The 20904-nt window shown below is 44.2% G+C and overlaps 3 protein-coding genes across 3 annotated transcripts in view; all 3 read left to right on the top strand.

Moving 5' to 3' along the window:
* Positions 1 to 8526: 8526 nt before the first annotated feature.
* Positions 8527 to 11540, top strand: LOC135532872 (NACHT, LRR and PYD domains-containing protein 3-like). Its single transcript, XM_064960297.1, has 5 exons — positions 8527 to 8689; positions 8791 to 10717; positions 10801 to 10974; positions 11054 to 11227; positions 11363 to 11540. Exons 1-5 carry the CDS (start codon positions 8569 to 8571, stop codon positions 11538 to 11540), a joined length of 2574 nt encoding a protein of 857 aa, XP_064816369.1. The 5' UTR covers positions 8527 to 8568.
* Positions 11541 to 15026: 3486 nt separating this feature from the next.
* Positions 15027 to 17275, top strand: LOC135532874 (NACHT, LRR and PYD domains-containing protein 1 homolog). The gene is made up of 6 exons (XM_064960298.1): positions 15027 to 15105; positions 15584 to 15621; positions 16130 to 16194; positions 16327 to 16541; positions 16724 to 16980; positions 17135 to 17275. The coding sequence occupies exons 3-6, from the start codon at positions 16187 to 16189 to the stop codon at positions 17273 to 17275; spliced, it is 621 nt and encodes a 206-aa protein (XP_064816370.1). The 5' UTR covers positions 15027 to 15105; positions 15584 to 15621; positions 16130 to 16186.
* A 1132-nt stretch (positions 17276 to 18407) lies between these two features.
* The window catches only part of LOC135532875 (NACHT, LRR and PYD domains-containing protein 1 homolog), a 3942-nt gene continuing 1445 nt past the window's right edge, over positions 18408 to 20904 (top strand). The window contains exons 1-5 of the mRNA XM_064960299.1: positions 18408 to 18557; positions 18741 to 18997; positions 19153 to 19281; positions 19425 to 19557; positions 19643 to 19663. Coding sequence (XP_064816371.1) covers positions 18467 to 18557; positions 18741 to 18997; positions 19153 to 19281; positions 19425 to 19557; positions 19643 to 19663 — 631 coding nt within the window. The 5' untranslated portion in view covers positions 18408 to 18466. The remainder of the gene's footprint in view (positions 18558 to 18740; positions 18998 to 19152; positions 19282 to 19424; positions 19558 to 19642; positions 19664 to 20904) is intronic.

Genomic DNA, 20904 nt, shown 5'->3' with positions numbered 1-20904 from the left:
CTCTCTCCACCTCTCTCCTCCTCCACCTCTCTCCTTCCTCCACCTCTCCCTCTCTCCACCTATATCCTCCCTACACTTCTATCCTCCCTACACCTCATGTCTCAACACAGGAAGTCCATGTTTAAGGACCTAGAGGAAGAAATGGACCTTACGGGTAGAAGACAAAAACATGTGAGGTTTGTTACGTTCTTTTATAATTTAATGTAGAAAAGTGTTGTGGAGAAGCTCGGCTTTCATAGAGAGACAGATGATTTAAGGGAAAGACACCTGAAGAACTGTAAAGTTAATACAATACTGATTTCAACTTTACAAAATGATAAGTTTAGTCTTATTTACATTGACGTTGATTCATATTAATTAGCCTAATCAATATGATCCAATGTGGTGTTGTAGGCTGCAGGGCTGTGAGGTAGAGTATTATTAGTAAAGGCGACGGACAGCGCATTATCGGGATTATTGTCCGCATGACGAAACTGCGTTAGAAGACGTGCATCGGAATTACGTAAATCTGTCACTAAAGAAAACACACTGTTTCGTCAAGTCAGTCAAGAGAAAGTGACGTGCAACAATGGGCATAAAACTATTTGAATGTTGGGCCAAATCAACGTTGAAAATGCTTTCTGGCGACACCGATTAGGAAAGTGGTGGTCCGTTTTGCTCACTGCTGTGCGCTCGATATAACTTGGCCCGTGCACCGTTGCGTAATGTTACCCACTGGTTCAATCGCTGTCGGCACACCTTTCTTCTTCTGAATACAAGACCCAGTACAACGGGCGAGATAAACTGATCGCACCTCATGTGAACTCAAGCAGTGCATGTGTGTATTCACTCAGGGCACTATTCCAATTGTACGAAATGACGCCCTTCTTATGCACTTGTCATCAGTTTATATTCAGACTTACCTTATTAAGTTGCTATTGCTTTGTAGGCGTGGTTACCTTGCGTGCGCTAAATAAATCATTTAATCACTGAAAACACCCACTTGCAGTTATCATTCAACAGCGTTTTCACACAAAATATATTGCTAAATAATAAATACAGCGGTTTGATTCATCCTGAAAGTTGTCGTATTCAAGTTGAATCCATGAAACATTGGAAGGTGTAAAAACAAGTGTACAATAGGGGTTGAATAGGGAGGGGTCCTATACATCTACCCCTAATTCTCACTAATCATGGAACTGTATAACAACGCTCCAGTCGTCGTGAACCGAGCACCGGGGGACATGTTTAACCTGCTCCGTCGGGTCTGAGTTCCATAATGATTCAAAACAGGCGATATGTTCCACATTGTTGCGCAACTTTATCCTGATGCTGACGACCCTCGGGAACAACTCACACTGACGTGACAGAGGACAGAAAGGGGAACGGAATGGAATGACGCAACAATGGAAGATACAATCAGAAGGAAACGAACACTCAAGTGACAGTTCTAAATGTACGTGGGTATTACTGAAGGTGGTTCTCGATAGTGGCTGATAATTAATGACATGATGCAAATAAAAAAAAATATAAAACGGAGAACGCCCGGACATAGCCTATAATTAAAACATTCCCTAGTTCTTACATCAACTTGGCAGGTTCAGTCCTACACAAGCCTAAAGCGGGGGTGTCCACATTACATCTACGCCAATTATGAGGACACACCAGTATCGGTGCGTGGGTACAATCACTGTTATTAATTTATAAATACTAAGTCCGAGACAATCAGAAGACACAGTAGCAGAATAAATTTAACCACACCTTTGTTTTATCACAGAACCGGAGAGCAACAGCTGTCCGGTCAAGTCCACAAAGCATAATGTATTTAACAGACAGTTACATGACCTACAGCGGGTCAAGCAAGTTAATGTTTCTGACATTTCTGGACCACTAACAACTATTCATTTAGAACCACAGAGAGTTACTGCACATTACAAAGGACGGTTCATGGTACTTATGTCTGTCTGTGTGTGTGTGTGTGTGTGTGTGTTCCAACAAGTAGAAAAAAACATGTTGACTCAACCTAATCGTAGAGAAACGTCCTCCTCTGTCATGTTGACAAAACAGTTCATCACTCTGTCATGTGTACACACTTTTCTTGTAGTTGTCCTAGGCTACCTGGCTAAAATGCTTGCTAGCCAGCCTAACTTCCATTCATGGAAAAAAACGTTAGTTGAACATGAGCCTTCTACATCTAGCTTCATTTTTAACTTCTATCCTCTCAGTCATGTTGAACACAACAATGTATGAATAAATGGTTGGATACAGATTCTTTTCTAATCATTGGCCAGTATGGAGAATTAAATTAACTAACTTCCATTCGTGGGCAACGTTAGCTCGTTAACATGAGCCTTCTACATCTAGCTTCATATTTAACGTCTATCCTCTCAGGCCAGAACACAACAATGTAAGAATAAATGGTTGGATCAGAATCACCACTATAATCATCGGCCAGTATGGAGAATTAAATTAAACCACAAGTTAGAATCCCTCTCTCCATCCATGGCTAATTTAGGAAAGGGACCATATTAACTAGCCCCCCCTCTTGGTCGGGGTCCCAGGCCCAGTTTTCAGGCCCATAACCTTCCCAGCCCATTAGGTAGTGAATGAGACCTCTCAGGCGTTTGGAATCAAGGATGGCCTGTATGGCGTAAGCAGGTTCTCCTCTGATGTTCAACGGTGGGGGCGCTGGAGGATGGAGGACTGTAGGTGACCTGTTTAACAGAGACACATGGGGAGGGGTGAGACTGAGGATGGAGGACTGTAGGTGACCTGTTTAGAGACAGAGACACATGGGGGCGCACTGGAGGGTTGAGACTGGAGGATGGAGGACTGTAGGTGACCTGTTTAACAGAGACACATGGGGGCGCACTGCGGGTTGAGACTGGAGGATGGAGGACTGTAGGTGACCAGGTTAACAGAGACACATGGGGCGCACTAGACAGAGACACATTGGGGAGCACTGGGGGTTGAGACTGGAGGATGGAGGACTGTAGGTGACCGGTTTAACAGAGACACATGGGGGGATGAGGAGATTTTATACTGACAGGGTGACTGGAGGCTGTACGTGACAGGGTTGATGCGATGCGTTATCTTGAAGGGACCAATGAAGCGAGGACAGAACTTTTTGCAGGGGAGTCGGAGCCGAATGTCTCTGGTAGAAAGCCACACACGCTGTCCGGGGTGAAAGAGCGGCGTCTGCCGGCAAAGCGTTTCTGGGTATTGGAGGCTTCCTGCCGATGCCAGTGGGCAGTCTCCCACACCCGCTCACTACGCCGAAACCAGTCGTTGACAACTGGGATAGTACCAGGCTCCACCTCCTAGGGAAACATGTGTGGTTGTTAACCAAGGACAAACTGAAATGGAGTAATGTGGAGGGATGAGTGCATGAGTGAGTTCTGAGCGTATTCGACCCAGGACATATATCGACTCCAGTTGTGTGGAGAGGCAGAATATTGTTGGCGGAGTTACTTCCCTATTTCTTAGTTCAGACGTTCTGTCTGCCCGTTGGTCTGGGGGTGTTACCCGGAGGAGAGACTGAAGGCGACCCCCAATCAGCTCGCCACACTCGGGAGACAAACTGGGGCCCGTGGTCAGAGACTATGTCCTCTGGAATCCCATACACCCTTAACACCTGCTGGAACATGCACTCCGCCAATTCCATGGCATTAGGTAGATGAGGAAAAGGACCCAGACGACACATTTTTGAAAAACGGTCTACTATGACAAGGATTGTGGTATTGCCAGACGATTCAGGAAGGTCTGTGATGAAGTCAACAGATTTGTGGGACAATTGTCTGTGAGGGATTGGCAAAAGTTGAAGCTTCCCAGAAGGAAGATGATGGTCGGCGTTTGGTTTGGGCGCAGACTGGACAGGTGAGTAAGTAATCCCTTACGTTGGATGCCAGTGAGGACCACCAGAATTTCCGGGCTAGAAGTTTGGTGGTTTGTGTAATGTCTGGATGTACTGACCCCAAGGACGTGAGACAACATTGCACCAGCTGGTGTCTCAGGAGGAGCCGGGTCTGAGGTTTGGGCCTCTTGTATGGCAGAATGAACCTCCCACTATACCGGTCCCATAATGCAAGAAGGAAGAATGGGTGTAGGGTCTGAGTTACTGGTCGGAAGGTCAAACTGGTGAGAGAGAGCATCAGCTTTTACGTTTTTCTTTCCAGGGATGTAAGTAACATGAAAATGGAAGCATGTGAAGAGCCCAGCAGGCTTGTCTGGAGTTTAACATCTTGGCCCCTCTGATATATTCATCCATATTACAATGATCTGTTAGGACAAGAAAGGGAATGTTGTGCGCCCTCCAACCAGTGGCGCCACTCCTCGAGAGCCAGCTTGATGGAGAGGAGTTCTCTGTTCCCCACATCATATTCATCTCAGCGGGGGATAACTTCCTGAAGAAGGCACAGAGTTGTGATTTGGAAGGTGTTCCCACCCGCTGAGAGTATTTGCTCCTACTTTGGAGGCATTCACCTCCAGGGTGAAAGAAAGGGTCGGATCAGGTTGGAGAAGGACAGGAGCTGAGATGAAGAGGCGTTTCAAGCTGAACGCAGTCAGGGCTGTATCAGTCCATTGAAGGGTCTGGGTCTTTTGGCTGGTAAGGGCAGTGAGGAGAGCGGTTTGGGCCCAATACTGATGGCGGTGACTTTGTCCTCATCCATGCTGACCCATCCAGGTGTACGAAGCCGAGGAAGCTTACATTGAAGGTGCTCATCAGTCTTCACATAAAAGGTTATGGTCAAGGAGCCGTTGAAGAACCTTTTGCACATGCTTTATGTGTTCCTTCAGGGAGTAGGAGTAAATCAGGAGGTCATCAATGTAGATGAAGAGAAAGCGGTTGATCATTTCCTGGCAAACCTCGTTCAGTAAGGATTGGAAGACGGCGGGGGCGTTCGTATGGCCGTAGGGCATGACCAGGTATTCATAGTGTCCTCAAGTGGTGATAAAGGACGTCTTCCATTCGTCGCCTTCACGTATACGGACAAGGTTATATGCACTTCGCAGGTCGAGTTTAGTATAGATGTCGGCACGGCCCACTTGTTCAAGTGTCGCTGGGGTACAAAGGAAGAGTTCTTGACCGTGACATCATTCAGGGAACGATAATCAATACATGGACGGTGGTCCACCATTCTTTTTTTCCAACGAAGAAGAAGCTGGACGCAGCCGGGGAAGAAGGATGAATGAAACCGTTTGAGTGATTCATCAATGTAGTTCTCCATTGCCTCATTTTCCTGGATAGACAGGGGGTAAACACAGCCCTTCGGTGGGGACACTCCAGGGAGTAAGTCAATAGCACAGTCTCCTGGGCGATGTGGTGGCAGAGTGGAGGCCTTGACTTTGCTGAAGACGTTGCTGTACTGGGCGTATGCAGATGGTATGGTGGGTGGCACTGCCGAGGCAGGGTCCTCTATGGTGGTGGCTCTGCAGGGTAGGCTGAGACAACTGGAGAAGCAAGTAGAAGACCAGGATAGTAGTTCACCTTATTGCAACGAGATGGCAGGGTCATGATGACAAAGCCAGGGGTGTCCGAGGATATGGGGGATGAGAGTTCCATGAGTTGAATGGTTTCAGTGTGGAAGACTCCAATCTGGAGGGTGACGCTCTGTGGTCAGGTGCATGATGAACCCCGTACCCAATGGCTGCCAGTCCAGGGTGTTAATCCTTAAGGGAGGGGTGACGCTCTGTGGTCAGGTGCGTGATGAACCCCGTGCCTATTGGCTGCCAGTCCAGGGTGTTAATCCTTAAGGGAGGGTGACAGGTGTTAGATCAATGTCAAGCTCTTGTACTCGCTGGTGATTGATGAATTTATCTGCTGCTCCCGAATCTATCGAGCCCTCTCTACGGACTTGGTAACCCACTTCACTGTCATCAATACTGGGACGGAGATTTGGTCCTGGGAGATATTTAGAAATAACGACACGCCTACCTGCATGGCAGTGGAGGGACCCTTCTCATCTCTCCGTGGGGAGACAGAGCAATGCCGGAGTAGATGATCTTTCCCTCCACAGTATAGGCAGAGCCCTTCTTGGGATTCGCTTTTGACGTTCAATACACGGGAGAGGAGCACGGCCCAACTGCATGGGCTCTGGAAAACTGACAGGAAGACGGAATCACGGAAAGAGAAGGTTTCGGGTTCCTGTTCTTTGGAGGTCGGCGATGAGGTGGTCGATGGCGAAACGAATGTTGAATGATTTAAATCCTGAAGGTCACCTCTACAGGCCAGCTCTGCCAGAAGTTCCATGTTGAGCCCTCTTCAGTAGATGCTAAGTAAAACACACTCATTCCATCCACTCCCTGCAGACACGGTGCGGAACTCAAAGGCATACCCAGCAGCTGAATTTCATCCTTGTTGAAGATCTTTGAGGTCTCCTCATAGGGAGGGAGAGTGATCGAATGACTACCTCTTTGAAGAGCGTGTGGAAATGGGTCTCGGATCTGAGTTCTGTGCTGTTGGCAGTCCAAATGCCGGTGGCCCAATCCAGCGCTTTGCCTGTGAGTAGAGACACAACAAAATCCACCCTGCTCTTATCGGTGGCGAAGTTAGTGGGGGTTGTGCTCAATGTGTTTGCTGTATTGCAACAGAAATCCCTGACATTTCCCAGGTCGAAATGTCATAGTTTCCAGGCATGGATATGAATGAAGGAGGCTATTGGTTACAGTTCCTTAAGCTCCTCTTGCTGGGTTATGATACCTGGCACCGGGTGAGAAGGGACAGGCTGGTGGAGAAGATGGCATATTTCCTCCTTAAGCTCCTCTTGCTGGGTTAGGCATGAATCATGAAATCATAGAATCATGGTCACACACAGTCAATGTTAAACCACAGGTAGAAAGTCAAAAGAATCAAACACTACCTCACGAACATACAAACAGAAGAACTGAACTAAATAGGGAGCTGATGAGACCAGATGAGAAACGAACAGAGGTGAAATCAATGAACATAAATGAAAGACAGAGCTACGTTCCAGAACACAAAGAAACAGGGCTACGTTCCAGAACACAAAGATACAGGGCTACGTTCCAGACCACAAAGAAACAGGGCTACGTTCCAGAACACAAAGAAACAGGGCTACGTTCCAGAACACAAAGAAACAGGGCTACGTTCCAGAACACAAAGAAACAGGGCTACGTTCCAGAACACAAAGAAACAGGGCTACGTTCCAGAACACAAAGATACAGGGCTACGTTCCAGACCACAAAGAAACAGGGCTACGTTCCAGACCACAAAGAAACAGGGCTAAGTTCCAGAACACAAAGAAACAGTGCTACGTTCCAGAACACAAAGAAACAGGGCTACGTTCCAGAACACAAAGAAACAGGGCTACGTTCCAGAACACAAAGAAACAGGGCTACGTTCCAGAACACAAAGAAACAGGGCTACGTTCCAGAACACAAAGAAACAGGGCTACGTTCCAGAACACAAAGAAACAGGGCTACAAAGTTCCAGAACACAAAGAAACAGGGCTACGTTCCAGAACACAAAAGAAACAGGGCTACGTTCCAGAACACAAAGAAACAGGGCTACGTTCCAGAACACAAAGAAACAGGGCTACGTTCCAGAACACAAAGAAACAGGGCTACGTTCCAGAACACAAAGAAACAGGGCTACGTTCCAGAACACAAAGAAACAGGGCTACGTTCCAGAACACAAAGAAACAGGGCTACGTTCCAGAACACAAAGAAACAGGGCTACGTTCCAGAACACAAAGAAACAGGGCTACGTTCCAGAACACAAAGAAACAGGGCTACGTTCCAGAACATAAAGAAACAGGGCTACGTTCCAGAACACAAAGAAACAGGGCTACGTTCCAGAACACAAAGAAACAGGGCTACGTTCCAGAACACAAAGAAAAAGCAGAACCTTACACTTGGTATAGAACAAACACCTGCCAGCTTTTTTAACTGTTTGTAATGTATCCTTGGTAAATGTTCATAATGTTTACTACTGTCTTTCAGTCTAAACTGTAATGTTCTTTTAGTTGTGTTTACCCCGGGTAGACTAGCTTCTGTTATGGAGTCAGGGGATCCAACCAGGTAGACTAGCTGTTGTTACTGACTCAGCTTATCGGGATCCAAGTCAAATCAAATTAATAACATATTGGACTGTGTATGTTTAAATGCAACATGAATTCTCTGATTTAACTCTTTGACCACAGACAGTAAATGTTTTGTCATTGTTAATGGTTCTTCAATGTTCAGAAATATTGACTGTTCTGTTATTTCTTATTGCAGCTGAGTGAGCTGTGACTTACACCTAAAATGAGTCTCTCTGGGGAAAGAGAGGAGGGGAACACTGCTTCTAAAATGAGTCTATATGGGGAGAGAGAGGAGGAGACCACTGCCTCTAAAATGAGTCTAATTGGGGAGAGAGAGGAGGGGAACACTGCCTCCAGAATTACCCAAGACACCAGTTCGAAGAGGTAAGATATTAAATGTAAAATATACAGTGCTCTTAAAGATATAAGTGTTGTTGAAAGGAAGTAGATGAGGTATTGATGAGATATTGATGAGGTGATCTGTCTCAATGTTTTGTTCAGTGTCCAGAAGCCCAGAGCAGAGTCACCTACAACCAGCCTGCTATCAATGAAGAGTGATCAGCCACCTGCTTTCAGCCAGGAACCATTACCAGATGACAATAAGGAAGTGGAGAGTTTGGACAGTGAGGATGTATTAAAGATCACACACAACCTTCTGGACAGAAGAAGTAAGACTGTGTTTCATACAATATTACAAAGAACGGTACAAATGCCCTTATAAAACACACACATTAACTGATGAGTCCCAACTCTCTTTGTTTTCCTACAGGTCAAACTCTGCTGACAGTCCAACAAGAGATTAAGGCTAAACTGAAACACAAGTATCAACACATATCTGAAGGAATTGGACACCATGGAAACCAAAGTCTGTTCAAGGACATCTACACAGAGCTCTACATCACAGAGGGTGGAAGTGGAGGGCTCAATAATGAACATGAGGTTAGACAGATAGAGATGGCATCCAAGAAACAAACCACACAAGAGACACCAATCAAATGCAACGACATCTTCAAGCCTTTACCTGGACAAGACAAACCTATCAGAACTGTGCTGACCAAAGGAATCGCTGGTGTTGGAAAAACAGTCTCTGTGCAGAAGGTCATCCTTGACTGGGCAGAGGGGAAAGCAAATCAGGACGTTAATTTCATGTTTCCTCTTCCTTTCCGTGATCTGAACCTGAAAAAGGACCAATACAGTCTGATGCAACTTCTTTCCCACTACTTCTCAGAGCTGAAAGAGATTGACAGCATTGAAGATGGTGAAACCAAAACTGTTTTCATTTTTGATGGTCTGGATGAGTGTCGACTTCCTCTAGACTTCAAAAACAATGAGGAGTGCTGTGATGTCACGAAGCCAACCTCAGTGGACGTGCTGCTGACAAACCTCATCAAGGGGAATCTGCTTCCCTCTGCTCTCCTCTGGATAACCACACGGCCTGCAGCTGCCAATCAGATCCCTCCTGAGTGTGTTGACCAGGTGACAGAGGTACGAGGGTTCAATGATCCACAGAAGGAGGAATACTTAAGGAAGAAAATCAAAGATCAGAATCTGGCCAGTGAAATCATCAAACACATGAAGACGTCAAGGAGCCTCCACATCATGTGCCACATACCAGTCTTCTGTTGGATATCAGCCACTGTCTTTGAGATGATGCTGAAAGAGACAGAGAAGGATGAAGTCCCCAAAACTCTGACCCAGATGTACTCACACTTCATGCTCATCCAAATCATTGTGAAGAACAGAAAGTACAACAAAGCCACAGAGACGAACCCAAAGGAACTGTCTCAGTCAGACAAAGAGATGATCCTTAAACTGGCCAAGCTGGCTTTCCAACAGCTGCAGAAGGGCAACCTGATCTTCTATGAGGAGGACCTGAGAGAGTGTGGCCTTGACGTCACAGAGGCATCAGAGTACTCAGCATTGTGTACAGAGATCTTTAAAGAAGAATCTGGGCTGTACCAAGACAAGGTCTACAGCTTTGTGCATCTGAGCATTCAGGAGTTTCTAGCAGCAGTGCATGCTTTAGAATCATGTCTGGGCAAGAAGGAAAATGTTTTCTCCACCAAAGCAGTCACTAAGGGCCAAGATTATTATGAAAACAGCCGATTCAAATTCTGGTCATACAAGTTGAAGCCTGACAAGTTGACGTCAATCGATGATAACGATTACGATGATTCCGATGAAGACAAAAAGGATGACAATGATGAAGAGGAGTCAATCCAGTTGTCTGATTTACACAGGAGAGCAGTGGACCAGGCCTTGAAGAGTGAGAATGGACACCTGGACCTGTTCCTCTGCTTCCTTCTGGGTCTCTCACTGGCATCCAATCAGAATCTGTTACGAGGCCTTCTGACACAGACAAAAAGAACAACACAGACCAATGAGAGAACAGTTGAGAGAACAGTCAGGTACATTTCAGACAAGATCAAGGAGGAATCCTCACCAGAAAGGATCATCAACTTGTTCCACTGTCTGAATGAACTTGGTTCCAACTCTCTTGTTGAAGACATGCAGACCTCCCTGCATTCAGGAACTCTTTCAGAAACAAGACTAAAACCTGACCAATGTTCAGCCCTGGCCTACCTGTTACTGATGTCAGAGGAGGTTCTGGAGAAGTTTAAACTGAAGAGATACAACACATCAGAGAAAGGTTATCAGAGGTTAATGCCGGTAGTGAAAACCTGCAAGAGAGCACTGTAAGTTCTGTTATTGAGTTGATGTTTACAGTATCATTATAATGAGGGATTTGTATGTCTAACAGTTTATCTCCTCTCTCCAGACTGGATCACTGTGAACTCACATATGAATCCTGTGAGACTCTGGCCTCAGCTCTGCAGACACCAAACTCTCCCCTGAGAGAACTGGACCTCAGCTACAATGACCTGGGAGACAGAGGAGTGGAGCTGCTCTGTGTTGGACTAACCAGTCCCCTCTGCAACATACAGACACTAGTGTGAGTTAACTGTCTTCAGTATGAGTTATTATGTGGAGGTTTTAAGCATGTGTTAATCATGTGATATTCTCCCCTCTAGTCTTGGTCAGTGTGGTCTGACAGAGGGTTGCTGTTCAGATCTGGCCTCAGTCCTGAGTTCACCCAACTCACAACTGAAACAACTGGAGCTGAGAGACAATGACCTGCAGGACTCAGGAGTTACACTGCTGTCTGCTGGACTGGAGGATCCAGACTGTAAACTACACACACTGGGGTAAGTACAGCTGTTTCAGTCAGGTCTGTTCTGAGCTTAGTAAAACAAATACAGTATAAATCTGATGTTTCATCACAATGTTTGTGTCATTGACACCAGTACATCAACCTAGACAGCTGTTGTGTCTCTCTGTAGGCTGTCTGGCTGTCTGGTCACAGAGGAGGGCTGTGCTGCTCTGTCTTCAGCTCTGAGGTCAAACCTCTCCCACCTGAAAGAGCTGGACCTGAGCTACAATCACCCAGGAGACTCTGCAGGGGGACTGCTTTCAGCTGCTCTGATGGATCCCACATATAAACTGATGAAGCTGAAGTAAGTCAGAGTAGATGTCCTAATAGTGTGAGCAGCAGTTGTGTCATATGTAGTGTAGTGGGGTCAGTAACATGAGGACATGATGGTAGAATTAAGGGGAATTTTACCCAGCAGGCTGAGCACTCCAACACAGCATACATCATCACCACATGAATACTCTTCTTCTGCATCTCTGATATCCTGTTGGAATTGTACTCTGTTCTGTATGCAGTAGGTAGGATAGAATAACTGTATGTCTCTAGTAATGAATTGTACTTTGTTCTGTATGCAGTAGGTAGGATATAATACCTGTATGTCTCTAGTAATGAATTGTACTCCGTTCTGTATGCAGTAGGTTGGATAGAATACCTGTATGTCTCTAGTAATGAATTGTACTCCGTTCTGTATGCAGTAGGTAGGATATAATACCTGTATGTCTCTAGTAATGAATTGTACTCTGTTCTGTATGCAGTAGGTTGGATAGAATACCTGTATGTCTCTAGTAATGAACTTGGATAGTAAACCAGAACACAACAATATGGTTTAAATGTTGACTGCTTCATTAGGTCTTTGTCAGTCAATAACCTGTTTCTCCTACAGTGTGGATCATGGTGGAGAGTGCAGGCTGAAATCAGGGCCACGGAAATGTAAGTCTCTACAATCCTAATTAACTGCATATTCAGAACCATAGTAACATAGTAACTAATCAGTACTTGTTCTGTTCCGACAAAACAACATTTTATGTGAAGATGTGGTTTGATTAAACTCTCCTTTTGTCTACAGATGCCTATCATCTCACCCTGGACCCAAATACAGCAAACCCACACCTGATACTGTCTGAGGGGAACAGGAAGGTGACATGGGTGTTGAAGGAGCAGCATTATGAAGACCATCCAGACAGATTTGACTGTCATTGCCAAGTTGTCTGCAGTGAAGTCATTTCTGGAGGTCGTTATTACTGGGAGGTGGAGAGGGATGGTGGCATGGCTGACATTGGTGTGGTGTACAAAGGAATGAAGAGGAAGGGACGAGAGGATGACAGTTGGATTGGACTCAATAGGAAGTCCTGGTGTTTATACTGCTATGATAGTGGTTATAAATTTATCCATGCTGGAGTCAACAGATCCATCTCTGGTCCTGTTTTCAACAGAGTTGGAGTGTATTTGGACTGGCCAGCTGGTACTTTGTCCTTCTATAGTGTGTCCTCCTCTGGTCCACTGACACACCTTCACACAGAACACACCACATTCACTGAACCCCTCTATCCTGGGTTTGGGGTTTACTCCTCCTCCTCAGTGGCCCTGTGTCAGATAGATGACCAACACATTCAGAGGTGAGTCAAATAGCAATGTTTTCTATAATTAGATTAGTAGTAGTTGGACCTATAGACTGTTGGATTAGAAGTAGTGGTTTGTTTTAATATGTTCTGTTGGACCTACAGACAGTTAGATTAGTAGTAGTGGTGTGTTTTAATGTGTTCTGTTGGATCTACCGACAGTTAGATTAGTAGTAGTGGTGTGTTTTAATAGGTTCTGTTGGACCTACAGACAGTTAGATTAGTAGTAGTGGTGTGTTTTAATGTGTTCTGTTGGACCTATAGTCAGTTAGATTAGTAGTAGTGGTGTGTTTTATTGTGTTCTGTTGGACCTACAGACAGTTAGATTAGTAGTAGTAGTGGTGTGTTTTAACGTGTTCTGTTGGACCTACAGACAGTTAGATTAGTAGTAGTGGTGTGTTTTAATGTGTTCTGTTGGACCTACAGACAGTTAGATTAGTAGTAGTGGTGTGTTTTAATGTGTTCTGTTGGACCTACAGACAGTTAGATTAGTAGTAGTGGTGTGTTTTAATGTGTTCTGTTGGACCTACAGACAGTTAGATTAGTAGTAGTGGTGTGTTTTAATAGGTTCTGTTGGACCTACAGACAGTTAGATTAGTAGTAGTGGTGTGTTTTAATGTGTTCTGTTGGACCTATAGTCAGTTAGATTAGTAGTAGTGGTGTGTTTTATTGTGTTCTGTTGGACCTACAGACAGTTAGATTAGTAGTAGTAGTGGTGTGTTTTAATGTGTTCTGTTGGACCTACAGACAGTTAGATTAGTAGTAGTAGTGGTGTGTTTTAATGTGTTCTGTTGGACCTACAGACAGTTAGATTAGTAGTAGTGGGGTGTTTTAATGTGTTCTGTTGGACCTACAGACAGATTAGTCGTCGTGGTGTGTTTTAATGTGTTCTGTTGGATCTACAGACAGTTAGATTAGGAGTAGTGGTGTGTTTTAATGTGTTCTGTTGGACCTACAGACAGTTAGATTAGTAATAGTGGTGTGTTTTAATGTGTTCTGTTGGATGTTCAGACAGTTAGATTAGCTCTCTTCTCTGTAATGTCAGTCTCACTCTAACCATGAGAGGGCATCAGAACCTATTAAATAGGACATCCTCACTGTTAGGCCAGTCTCACTCACTCATTTCCAAATCAAATTTCATTAGTCACATGTGCTGAATACAACCTTACAGCGAAATTTTTACTTACGTGCCCTTAACCAACAATGCAGTTGGAAAAAACATATGGATAAGAATAAGAAATAAGAGGAACAAGTAATGAAAGAGCAGCAGTAAAATAACAATAGTGACCTCCATCCAATAGTCAATGTGCGGGGGAACCGGGTATTTGTAGGTCGAGTTAATAATTTCCCTGTATTTAGCGCCATCCATCATTTCTTAAAATCTGACCAGTTTCCCAGTCCCTGCTGATGGAAAAACATCCCCACAGCATGATGCTGCCACCATGCTTCACTGTGGGGATGGTGTTCTCAGGGTGATAAGAGGAGTTGGGTTTGTGCCAGACATAGCGTTTCCCTTGATGGCCAAAAAGCAACATTTTTGACGTCTTCCATATGTTTAGGGAGTCTCCCACATGCCTTTTTGCGAACAGAAAACGTGTTTGCTTATTTATTTTCTTTAACCTTCCGCTAGCGGAACCCCTCCACAACATTCCGCTTAAAGGCAGCGCGAGAAATTCTAAAATATTTTTGGGGAATATGGAACTTTCACGCATTAACAAGTCCAATACAGCAAATGAAAGATAAACATCTTGTTAATCTGCCCATTATGTCCGATTTCAAAAAGGCTTTACAGAGAAAGCACAACATATGATTATGTTAGGTCAGAGCCAAATCACAAAAACAAAAACGCAGCCATTTTCCCAGCCAAAGATAGGAGTCACAAAATGCAGAAATATAGATACAAATGAATCACTAACCTTTGATGATCTTCATCAGATGACAATCATAGGACATCATGTTACACAATACATGTATCTTTTGTTCGATAATGTGCATATTTACATCCAAAAATCTCAGTTTACATTGGCGCGTTACGTGCAGTAATGTTTTGATTCCAAAACATCAGGTGATTTTGCAGATAGCCACATCATTGTATGCTATATAAAGCCTTTATAAGTTGTATTTAGTTTAATCAGTCTATCCTTCTGCTTTACCAACACCAGAGACCATGGTGGAGAGAGTTGGATCAAGACTGGACCTGAGAACACCAGAGACCATGGTGGAGAGAGTTGGATCAAGTTTGGACCTGAGAAATGTGAGTGTTAACAGATAATTGTTTATGACTCAAAATATTTTTAAATGTTCATTACAGTTGATTCCCAGGCAAGGAACACAATTATGACCTATTTGGTCAAAACAAACTTAAAGTTAGAGTCAGCGATATGACGTAGATGCACAAAGTAAACGGCATTGTGGGCCGATTTTCGCAACAACTAAGAGCGTTGTAACACGATGCTAAACTTCTTGGCTGACACTCTGTTAGAGAGTGAAGAGAACATCCTAGGATCTAGCAGAAATCAGCCCCCAACATCTACAAAACACGGACCAGAACGATGTTGTTTCCTGCTTCCACAAACATTAATTAATATAGCACTAATATCAGATTATGGTATGCTAATGAGTGTACATTCTGAGACTGTTGCTTAGTTATATTCATTTTTATTACAAGTCTATTTAACAATTATGAATTCATTATTACATTGTCAATTTTAACGAACTACTTTTGACTTCAGGGATTCCTCAGAGCTGTAAGACTTGTGACCATGTTGAGGTAAGTCATAATGTCAATTATTACTTTTACATACCTGCAGGAGTCAGGCACAGTCTCAAATCCAGATGTGTACTGACCAACCATTCATACTGGGATATAGACAGTCCTGTGTCCTGCTTTAGTAATATAAGCACAGTCTCAAAGCCAGGTGTGTACTGACCAACCATTCATACTGGGATATAGACAGTCCTGTGTCCTGCTTTAGTAATATAAGCACAGTGTCAAAGCCAGGTGTGTACTGACCAACCATTCATACTGGGATATAGACAGTCCTGTGTTCTGCTTTAGTAATTTACTTTGACTTTGGTATACCAGCATTCCATGTAACATTGAATAAATATATTAGATGAGTTACTTTGGTTTAATTGGCCAGTTTCCCAGACACAGATTAAGTCTAGTCCTGGACCTTAAAGATCTTTCTATTGAAACTTCCTTTGATCTGTGTCCATCAATCTGTGTCCGGGAAACAGGCCCCATGTGTTTTACTGACATGCTTGTCCTTGTTCAGGACTCCACACACTGGCTTCAGATTGAACCCTTGACTTCCACTGTCCAGGGAGTGACAATGTTCAGGTAAAATAACTACTTTTAACATTTCATTCCACTTGCTAGTGTATTTCCCCATTACCTTAGGGAATAGTCTTCTAATCCAACCTCTCCATTTGACCATGGACCCTCTCTACCATATCTTGTTGTTGCCCTCAGGCACAGGACACCCAGAGGGAGTTATGAGTGCACAGTGTCTGGGCTCCGCTGGCTGTGTGAGAGAGATGTCATTCTGAAGTATCACTTCAGGAACTGGGAACCCTACAGTCAACTTCTGAAAGACATGCAGTACACACAAGGTGGTCCATTGCTGGACATCACTATGGAGTTAGGTGAACTGGAGGAAGTTCATCTGCCACACTGTGTCTGTTTAGGTAAACCATATAGAAATAGTATTCAGAAAGACATTTCCATGTAACTGAGTTTCACTTCCTGAAACAATTAATTAATTATTCTGGGAGTTTGTGTTTACTGTGATCTGGTACTGCATATTCCCTGTTTTGTTTAGAATAATTCAATATTTGTCTTTCTGTCTCCTTTTTATTGTGTTGTTCAGGGACCAACCCTTCCCTGAGGAATGAGATGAAGATTCTTCATGTAGAGGAACATGGAGTGTCTTTAGAGGAAGTGCATGAGGTCACCAGATTCCATGCTAAGATTCTCCATCCCAAGTTCTCACCTATCTCTCTGATACTGAGATTACTGTCTAGGAACGTAGATGTCCACTGTGAGCTGTTGCTCTATCTGACAGTGATGAAGGAAACACTAATTCCACGCCTGTACCTGTTCCCCAGTGACCCCGGCCAGATACAGGTGAGGTATCATTATTATAGAGATGACCTGAACTAACTACTGGTTAGTTATGTTGACACTCATTAAATGAAGATAAATGTGTTGCTTTTTTCTGAATAATGTCTGAATCAGACTATACATTGACTGGCTGGGTATTCCGTGCCTCGTTTCGCAGGCTGTGGAACAACAGGAAATAAAGTTTCAAGGGTCTAAAAGGATTCCCATCACAAGACCAGAGCGGTCCTTCAAACTGAAGAGTTCCTTCAGACTGAACATTCCCTGTTCTACCTCCATCAATCCACCGGTACAGTTTTAGGAGACTAAGAACATGAACCTGACATTTCAGTCACAGTTCTATTTATTGTTCTCTCTCTCTCTCTCAATTCAAATGGCTTTATTGACATGGGAAACATTCACATTGCTAAAGGGTAGCCGAGTGGTTAGAATGTTGGACCAAAAAGTTGCAAGTTTGAATCCCCGAGCTGACAAGGTACAAATCTGTCGTTCTGCCCCTGAACAGGCAGTTTACCCACTGTTCCTAGACCAGTTAACCCCACTGTTCCTAGACCAGTTAACCCCACTGTTCCTAGACCAGTTAACCCCACTGTTCCTAGACCAGTTAACCCCACTGTTCCTAGACCAGTTAACCCCACTGTTCCTAGACCAGTTAACCCACTGTTCCTAGACCAGTTAACCCCACTGTTCCTAGACCAGTTAACCCCACTGTTCCTAGACCAGTTAACCCACTGTTCCTAGACCAGTTAACCCACTGTTCCTAGACCAGTTAACCCACTGTTCCTAGACCAGTTAACCCCACTGTTCCTAGACCAGTTTACCCACTGTTCCTAGACCAGTTTACCCACTGTTCCTAGACCAGTTTACCCACTGTTCCTAGACCAGTTTACCCACTGTTCCTAGACCAGTTAACCCCACTGTTCCTAGACCAGTTAACCCCACTGTTCCTAGACCAGTTTACCCACTGTTCCTAGGCCAGTTTACCCACTGTTCCTAGGCCAGTTAACCCCACGTTCCTAGACCAGTTAACCCCACTGTTCCTTAAGAATTTGTTCTTAACTGACTTGCCTGGTTAAATAAAGGTAAAAAAAGCTTTTTAGTCCAGCACTAGACTCAATATGTGTCCAGGAAACAGGCCCCATATGTATTACTGAAGTGTTTGTCCTTGTTCAGGACTCCACACACTGGCTTCAGATTGAACCCTTGACTTCCACTGTCCAGGGAGTGACAATGTTCAGGTAAAATAACTACTTTTAACATTTCATTCCACCTGCTAGTGTATTTCCCCATTACCTTTGGGAATAGTCTTCTAATCCAACCTCTCCATTTGACCATGGACCCTCTCTACCACATCTTGTTGTTGCCCTCAGGCACAGGACACCCAGAGGGAGTTATGAGTGCACAGTGTCTGGGCTCCGCTGGCTGTGTGAGAGATGTCATTCTGAAGTATCACTTCAGGAACTGGGAACCCTACAGTCAACTTCTGAAAGACATGCAGTACACACAAGGTGGTCCATTGCTGGACATCACTATGGAGTTAGGTGAACTGGAGGAAGTTCATCTGCCACACTTTGTCTGTTTAGGTAAAACCATATAGAAATAGTATTCAGAAAGACATTTCCATGTAACTGAGTTTCACTTCCTGAAACAATGAATTAATTATTCTGGGAGTTTGTGTTTACTGTGATCTGGTACTGCATATTCCGTGTTTTGTTTAGAATAATTCGATATTTGTCTTTCTGTCTCCTTTTTATTGTGTTGTTCAGGGACCAACCCTTCCCTGAGGAATGAGATGAAGATTCTTCATGTAGAGGAACATGGAGTGTCTTTAGAGGAAGTGCATGAGGTCACCAGATTCCATGCTAAGATTCTCCATCCCAAGTTCTCACCTATCTCTCTGATACTGAGATTACTGTCTAGGAACGTAGATGTCCACTGTGAGCTGATGCTCTATCTGACAGTGATGAAGGAAACACTAATTCCACGCCTGTACCTGTTCCCCAGTGACCCCGGCCAGATACAGGTGAGAGACCATTATTATAGAGATGACCTTAACTAACTACTGGTTAGTTATGTTGACACTCATTAAATGAAGATAAGTGTGTTGCTATTTTTCTGAATAATGTTTGAATCAGACTATACATTGACTGGCTGGGTATTCCGTGCCTCGTTTCGCAGGCTGTGCAACAACAGGAAATAAAGTTTCAAGGGTCTAAAAGGATTCCCATCACAAGACCAGAGCGGTCCTTCAAACTGAAGAGTTCCTTCAGACTGAACATTCCCTGTTCTACCTCCATCAATCCACCGGTACAGTTTTAGGAGACTAAGAACATGAATCTGACATTTAAGTCACAGTTCTATTTATTGTTCTCTCTCTCTCTCTCAATTCAAATGGCTTTATTGACATGGGAAACATTCACATTGCTAAAGGAGTCTCTCTCTCTCTCCAGAGGATTCATCTCATACATAGAGACACCACACCAAGCTTTTTCAAGGCGGTTGTGAAAATGACAGGGATTGACATTGAGATGGAATTATTCGGTGATGATGAGAGGACAGTATGGACAGAAATAGTATCACGAGGTAGGAGCACATGTCAATCATCACTTTGTACTTTTGTACCAGATGTTATTTAGAGTGATATAACCTCATGTTGTTTATCTTTCAGATGAATACTATCAGAACCAAGGTAAGACCCAGATGCAGACTGTCCAAGTAACAGTGTTTATTGTAACAGGGGCAGGCAAAGACAGGTCGAGGCAGGCAGGGGTCAGTAAACCAGGGTCAGGGACAGGGGCAGGGGTCAGGGACGGGGGCAGCCAGAGTGGTCAGGCAGGCGGGGTCAGGGACAGGGGCAGCCAGAGTTGTCAGGCAGGCGGGGTCAGGGACAGGGGCAGCCAGAGTGGTCAGGCAGGCGGGGTCAGGGACAGGGGCAGCCAGAGTTGTCAGGCAGGCGGGGTCAGGGACAGGACAGGCAAGGGTCAAAACCGGGAAGACAGGAAAAGAGAGACTGGGGAAAAAACAGGAGCTGAGACACAACACTGGTTGACTGGAACAAACAAGACAAACTGTCAACAGACAAACAGAGAACACAGGAATAAGTACACTGGGGGTAATGGGGAGATGGGCGACACCTGGAGGGGGGTGAAGTCAATCACAAAGACAGGTGAAACAGATCAGCGTGTGACAGAATACGTCACTGACACCCATTCAACTAGTTAGTAACCAGAGTTACAGAGCATTTGGAAAGTATTCCCCTTGACTTTTTCCACTTTTTCTTACATTACAGCCTTGTTCTAAAATTGATTCAATTGTTTTCTTTCCTCAACAATCTACACACAATACCCCATAATCACAAAGCAAAAATAGGTTTATACATTTTTGCAAATGTATTAAAAATAAAAAACGATCACATGTATATACATGAAGGGAACATTTTGACATTTGCCGTATGGTTAGTGAGAAACACCATATTGCAAATGTACGGTCTCTTACTAGATGTCCGCCAGCGGTGTGCCGTGCACGGGGGCCAGATCTTTCAGGAAGTCATCTAATGAAGTCTCTCGGACATTCGGGTTCCGTTTGATTACATTTTTTTTTAAAGGTCATTTTTTTTCGCTGTCCCGGTATATATCCCACCAGAGGGTGAATGGAATCATATTGCAAATGTACAAAACATCACCAATCACGACGTGGCCTTTTCTCCTAAACGGAAAAGATTTCGAAGACGAAACTTGGTGAGCATAGGTTTGGCGTAATGGGCAGTGGACCCCGAACAAGATGGCATCGAAGCCTCAATGCTTTTTGAGTTATGGCCATTTCTCTGGGATTAAAGGTCAAAAATGAATATAGAGTGCTAATTTGACCGCTTTACGTCAAAGTACATAAACCTACGTTGTTAGGAAAAAAGAACCAGCCATTTATCTATCG

This window comes from Oncorhynchus masou, unplaced genomic scaffold, assembly GCF_036934945.1.
Source record: "Oncorhynchus masou masou isolate Uvic2021 unplaced genomic scaffold, UVic_Omas_1.1 unplaced_scaffold_2077, whole genome shotgun sequence".
NCBI lineage: Eukaryota > Metazoa > Chordata > Actinopteri > Salmoniformes > Salmonidae > Oncorhynchus > Oncorhynchus masou.
Note: the sequence above shows the minus strand (reverse complement) of the source record. Positions and strands in the feature narration are given on the sequence as shown.